The sequence below is a fragment of the Plasmodium gaboni genome, chromosome 7 (assembly GCF_001602025.1).
Source record: "Plasmodium gaboni strain SY75 chromosome 7, whole genome shotgun sequence".
Lineage (NCBI taxonomy): Eukaryota > Apicomplexa > Aconoidasida > Haemosporida > Plasmodiidae > Plasmodium > Plasmodium gaboni.
The window spans coordinates 243829-250749 of record NC_031487.1 but is presented as its reverse complement, the minus strand read 5'-3'; the positions used below and the strand labels follow the sequence as shown (position 1 = coordinate 250749).

The following is a 6921-nucleotide window of genomic DNA, read 5'->3' as shown; positions in this document are numbered from 1 at the left end:
ACATATATTTTTTTTTTTTTTTTTAAAAAAAAAAAAAAAAAAAAAAAAAAAAAAAAAAAAAAAAAAAATACTCATTATAAGAGCAGGAAGTGTCCTTTATGTTGTACTAACATTGTGCGTATAAAAATTATTTGGATGTTACATTTAAAAAAAAAAAAAAAAAAAGTTACCAATAAATAAATTAAAAATATTTCCAAAGAAATAAGTTTCTAATTAAATGATTAGGAAAAAACATTATTATTATATAAAACATTAACACGTTTTAAAAAAAAAGAGTTCAAATGGTTTTACTATATATATATATAAATATATATATATATATATATATATATATATATATATATATATATATATGATTTATAAAATTTCCATCCATTTTATTATAAAAAGGATAAATATATTAATATATACATATTTATATAATATATATAATTTTTTTTTAATTACAAAAGGTGAAATGATTAAATACTATAAAAAAAAATAAAATAAAATAAAATAAAATAAAATAAAAATTATACACCCCAACATATATACATGTTCATATATATATATATATATATATATATATTTTTTTTTTTATACTAATAAGGTTGCATTAATACAACCATCTAGCTCAGGATTATTTGTAACCTGAGCAAATTTTGCCCATATGACTTTTCCTGATTGTGTAACTAAACCTAATTCGCTTACATTAACTTCTATAATGGTACCTTTAGTTATAATACCAAGATTTGTATAAAGATTTGATTGTGGATTGACTTTAACACTAATAATATCTAAAGAGAATGTTGATTTCAATTCACTATGATAAACATTAGCTTTTTTAAATCTTAAACTACTTGGACGTATATATCTTTCAAATTTAGGATTTTTTCTTGTGAAATCATTACCTACAAATGATATTTTATCTATTAATCTTTTCCATGTCTTTCTTCTTCTTTTTCCTGATTTCACAACTCTTAACATTTCAGCTTCATTTAAAGCTTGTATTTTGGGTATAGGTAATTGCCATTTTCCACATTTACTTTTTCTTTTCTGTTTTATAAGGTTAGTCAATATTTGAGTTTGTTTTGTTTGTTGACGATCTAATAAATAGGATGGTAATCCATTATCATCTTTTAAAGTTTCAGTTCTTTTAATATCTTTTAATTCATGTGATTTTAATGTTTTCTTAAGATTCACTTTTTCTGTATATTTCTTCTTATTATATATTTTAGCTTTTATTCCTCTTAATTTTTTAGCTTTCAAAGAATCCTTATGAACTTTTCTCGCTTCCTTTTTTCTTACTTTTTCGAAATGGTCAAAGCGGTATCCATACCTCTTACGGTGTAATTCGATATAATCATTTTGCGGCATCGCACAAAAAATATATATATATAAATATATAAAAATAAATAAATATATATATATATATATATATATATTATATATAATATATTTTATTTTTAAATACTAATCACAATTTTAAAATTTCGTATAAAAATATATACTCATAAAAAATAAAATGCCTCTTAATTATTTTTATTTTATCATTATTTTTTTTCTTCTTCCATTTATTCTTATAAATAAATATTGAAATTTTTTTTTTTTTTTTTTTTTTTTAATGCTTTTAAAGAATAATCATTACAAATAAAGAATTATATTTTTCTTAAAATAATTTCAAAAATTTAAATTATTATATTATATATAAAATAAAATATATTTAAATAAATAAATTTTTATATACATATTATTAATATATATAATATAAATATATCGATACCAAAAAGGTAACAAAAAAATAAAATCTCTATATATATATATATTACCATGTATACTTAATATTTATTATTTTATTTATATATATTTGTGACTCTATAAAAAATATATTTTCTTAATTTTTAAAATTCAAAATAAATTATATTTTAATTATATAATTATACTTATTATTTATATTTATTATGATATCTCATAAGAAAAAATATATATTGAACATTTCTTGTTATAAAAATATATATAAAAAACGACAGTACAAAATTGGAAGGAGAAAATTAAATATATATTTTTTTTTTTATAATAATAATATATATAAAGGTATTATAATTTTTATTTCACTTTTTTGTTTATTAAATAAATTTCGTTTGAAACAAAAAAAAATAAAAATATATATATAATATATGTACATATAATGCAAAAGGTCTTATTAATAAAAATAATATATATTTATATATTTAAGTGAACATATATATTTTTAAAAAATAACCAAAAAAATTTAAAATAAATGATATATATATATATATATATAATATATCATATTAATACTCCATTTTAATTATTTAAAAAACGTTTTGAGTTTCTCGGGTAACATTTTTAATATGTAACTTTCTTTCCTCGTTTTACTAAACCTATAAAAAATTAAACAAAAAAATAAAAGCATTAATATAAATATGTATGTATATATATAAATATAAATATATATATATATATTTATTTATATATTTATTTATTTATTTATTTATAATATATTTATATTTTATACCATGGCTTGATTTCCCAAAAGGGAAAAGATATAACATCCCAGTTTTCAAATTGTAATAGCCTATAAAGTTAAAAAAAAAAAAAAAAAAAAATATACACACACATATATTATATATATATATTTATTTATTTATTTATTAATTTATGTGTACCTCTTTTTTAAAATAGTCTTTGTATTGATCAACGGAAAATTCTTGTTCAAAGATTTTGTTTTGTAATGGAATGGACCATTAATTTCGATTGCAATATTTTTAAAGAATGGACATGAGGGATTTATTTTTTTGATGTCCTCATATAATATAGCTATATCTATTATTAATCCACTAGGGGTTTTATATTCGACATGACAAGGTATTTTAAAATCTTTATTTATTATATCTGCTATTTCATAATGTAATGAAGAAGATGCATATGAAGATATTTTCATATTATTTAGATATGTCTTTTTTAATATTTGTAATATAGAATCATCGAATTGTATAAAATTTATTTGGTCATTATTTCTTTTATATATATTTTTAATAATATCATCCTTTAATACATTTTTTTTTATATAACTATTGTCAATTTGTTTTATATACATATTATATGATAAATAGGACTGATATAATTTACATAACATAATTTCTATAGGTGTATTTATATTATTATTTTTTGTATATGCATAATAGGATTGATTAAAATAGACATGATTTTTATAATAATTTAATACATCTTCATTCAAATTTTTAAAAAATGGTAAACTGTATACAAAAGAAAATAATTCTTTATTTATAAATTTAAATGCAGACATATATCTAATAATATCTACTAATTCAATAGGACTATAATTATTTACATTTTTTAATATCATCTTTGATATAACATATATCATTAAAATTTTTATACTTTCCATTTTATTATTTTCATCCTTATTTATATGTTCTATAAAACTAATTCCTTGTGATACTTTTGCATGGTTCTTATAATCACAATTTTTTTTACTAAACAAGTTATTATCTTCATTATCTATATTATTAAGTTGTTCTTTTTTTTCATCATCCTTATCATTACATCCTTTCTTCTTTGGTTCTTCTTGTTCTTCTTCTTGTTCTTGTTCTTGTTGTTGCTGTTGCGTTTCCTTTTTGCTTTCTTTTTCATCCACATATTGAACACCATTTTCTATATCTGTATCATCATCATATACCCTATCCAAATTGTTTGTCAAATATAACGACTTTATTAACTTCAACAGCGTGTCATTATTTCTATAATTCAACAAATGTAGCCGCTGAAAAATTAAGAGATATAAATAATTTTGGACCTCATGATCCTCATATTCTAGCTCGGCTATACTATAAAAAGTTAATATTAATTCGTCTATTGATAAATTATGTATATCTTGTATTAGATGTGAAATAATTTTATTTATTATATTTACATTACTATATGGAAATTTAGATAAAACATATAAAATATATACATATAAATTAATATCCTTTCTATTATCTATTTTATTATCTCTTTTATTATTATTATTTTTATTTTGATTTATGGTTATATCCTTATTACTATTTTCTTCAATAAAACGTTCTTTCTCTTTTCTCATATCTTTGGTCATAAAACTTTTTACATCTTTTTCTTTCTCTTTTTTTTCCTCCTCATCATCTAAAGCATTGTTAATATTAGAATAATTACAAGAATGATATATATAATAATTAAATTTATTCGCATATAAAGGTGATGTATAATAATTGTAAGAATTAGAAGAATATCCTTCTAAAATGTTTTCTATGTTATTATAAAAATCTTTAATATTTATATGATCATATAAAGAGATAATATTTTTACATAAGTTATTTCTATTATTATCATATGGTATATTCAATAAAATATCTGTTTTAACATTATTTTTATTAGTAGTATTATGATGATCATGTAATTCCTCATGTGTGTCTCTTTTTTTTTCATTTAAAGAAACAGATGTATTATTTTGAGAGTGTTGTATTTTGCCTATATAATCATTTTTACCTTGTTCAAAAATTTTCTCTAAATATTTTATAAAGTTTTGATATAATGGTTTGATATATATTTTTTTAATAATACATAAATGGACTGCTTGACATAAATTATATAGATCAAATTTATCAATAAAATGAACAATAAAAAAATATATATATTTATATATATTTGCATGATCATATTTTAATATACAGAACGATTTTAAAATAATAATAATATCTTTAATATTTATATAAGGAATATATTTGTAAACATTTTTATTTTTTTCATAAGAAGATAATTTTTCATTAGATGAAAATATTCTATAGATAATTTTTAAATGTTTATTAATTGAACCAACAATTCTTTGAAAATTTCTATTTGTTGTAATATAATTTAATCTTTTTCTTTCTTCTTTTATTTTAAAAATATTATTATCACCAACATCATCTTGTATATTTTCTAAAGCAAAAAAGTTATCATCATATGAATCCTTTTTTTCATTATATCTTGATTTATTGTCATTATTTTTTATATTTATATGTTCATTTATATATTCCATATCATGTTTTTTTTTTTTTTTTTCTTCGTCTTCTTGTTCTTTTATCAAAAAATTTTTACTAGATATATTATTAAAAAAGCCATGTTTCTTTTCATTTACACTATTCATTTTTTCTTTCTTCTCGTTTAAATAACTATTTGCAAATTTGTAAAGAGAAAAAACACTCATAGTAATATTTAAATAATTATATGGATACGTATCAAAAACAAATAATAAATCATCCACATTTTCTTTTTTATATATCCCATGATATATTTTGTCTACATTATCATTAAGTAGTTCATTGTTTTTCTTCAAAATATAGTTCCAATTAATTTTGGAATTAACACGTTCTCTTATCATTTTTAAATTCTCTTTTGGACAAGCCCATTTCCCTTGTTCCATTAATTCTTTTATAGTTAATCCGTTTTTTTTTAATAAGATATAATCATTTATCAAATCATATTCACTATCATCCATATTTTTAAAATAATAATTATTATTTTTATCATTACTATAATTATTATTATTATTATTTATATCATTACTATAATTATTATTATTATTTATATCATTACTATAATTATTATTATTATTATTATTTATATCATTACTATCACTTTCTTTATAATCCTCTTTATTCATTTCTTCTTCATCCATTTGTATGTTATCATAATTTTCAATTTCCTCATCAATAGTCATTTCATGAATATCTTTTTGTTTCGTACTTTTCAAAAATAGCTGGTTTTGTTCAGAATTTTTTTTTTTTTTTTTTGGGGGGGGGAGAAGTTCATTTTGGCTAGCTACACTTTTATTCATATCATCTTGAAAAGTTACATATATTGGTTTAATAAAAGTATTTTTTTTATTGAACGATTCAATAAATAAATTAAAATCAGTATTTGAATTGTTCCTTTTATAATTACCATGGAAATAATTTATATCATTTTTCTTTCGTTTCTTAGCAAAATTGTTCTTAAATTTTTCCTTGAAATCAAACAAATTATTTATGAACAAGGCTTTTGAAAAACTACCATTTGGCTTGTACACAATATTCAATTTAGAAGACTGTACATGGTCTAAAAATAAAATTATAATTCCTATGATATAAAACAAGTGTAATATAAATACAACTATTTTAAAGAAAATAATCATAATTTCTCATTGCCAAATACACAAAAGTAGAAAAATAAATATAAAAATATATGTTATGTAAATATATTATAAATTTGATAAGATAATACTATGATGATAAAGAAAATTATAATAGGGGTTTGATTTCCATTTTTTTTTTTTTTTTTTTTTTTTTTTTTATTTTTCTAATTTATCATTTGATGAATATATATAAAATAATGATATATATAAATATATAATATATATATATTTTTTATACTTTATTTTATTATATATATATATATATATTTATTTATTTATTTTTTTTTTTACATATATATAATATATATATAATATATTTATATTATTTTTTTTTTTTAAATATTATGACCATAAGAGAGCTTATTTATTGTGCCATAGGCTAATATATGTAATATTTTTTATTCAAAGGATACACATTTTTTTTAATCCTTAATATATTTCTTTTACTATTTTGAATTTATTTATTTTATTTTTTTTTTATAATTAGGATTACAAAAAAATGATTCTCATAAAATTTAAGTAATTTATACATATGTGTTAAATACATTTAAGATATAGAATAAACTGGACTTTGAAAACTTTTTATTCTCTTACTATTTGTGTTCTTTTTATATGAATTAATATGTATAAGCTTTTTATGCTTATATATATGTTATAGTAATAATTTTTACAGGTCAAAAGATTTAGATACAATTAAAAAAATAAGTTAAAATCCTATTAGATTTTCA

At 18.0% G+C, this 6921-nt stretch overlaps 2 protein-coding genes across 2 annotated transcripts; both read right to left on the bottom strand.

Moving 5' to 3' along the window:
* Positions 1–576: 576 nt before the first annotated feature.
* PGSY75_0707900 (putative ribosomal protein S8e) lies at positions 577–1356 on the bottom strand (the record flags this gene model as incomplete). The annotated part of the gene is made up of 1 exon (XM_018784944.1): positions 577–1356. The coding sequence occupies one exon, from the start codon at positions 1354–1356 to the stop codon at positions 577–579; it is 780 nt and encodes a 259-aa protein (XP_018642445.1).
* Positions 1357–2311: 955 nt separating this feature from the next.
* PGSY75_0707800 (putative RAP protein) lies at positions 2312–6193 on the bottom strand (the record flags this gene model as incomplete). Its single annotated transcript, XM_018784943.1, has 3 exons — positions 2312–2384; positions 2519–2578; positions 2670–6193. 3 exons carry the CDS (start codon positions 6191–6193, stop codon positions 2312–2314), a joined length of 3657 nt encoding a protein of 1218 aa, XP_018642444.1.
* Positions 6194–6921: the final 728 nt, after the last annotated feature.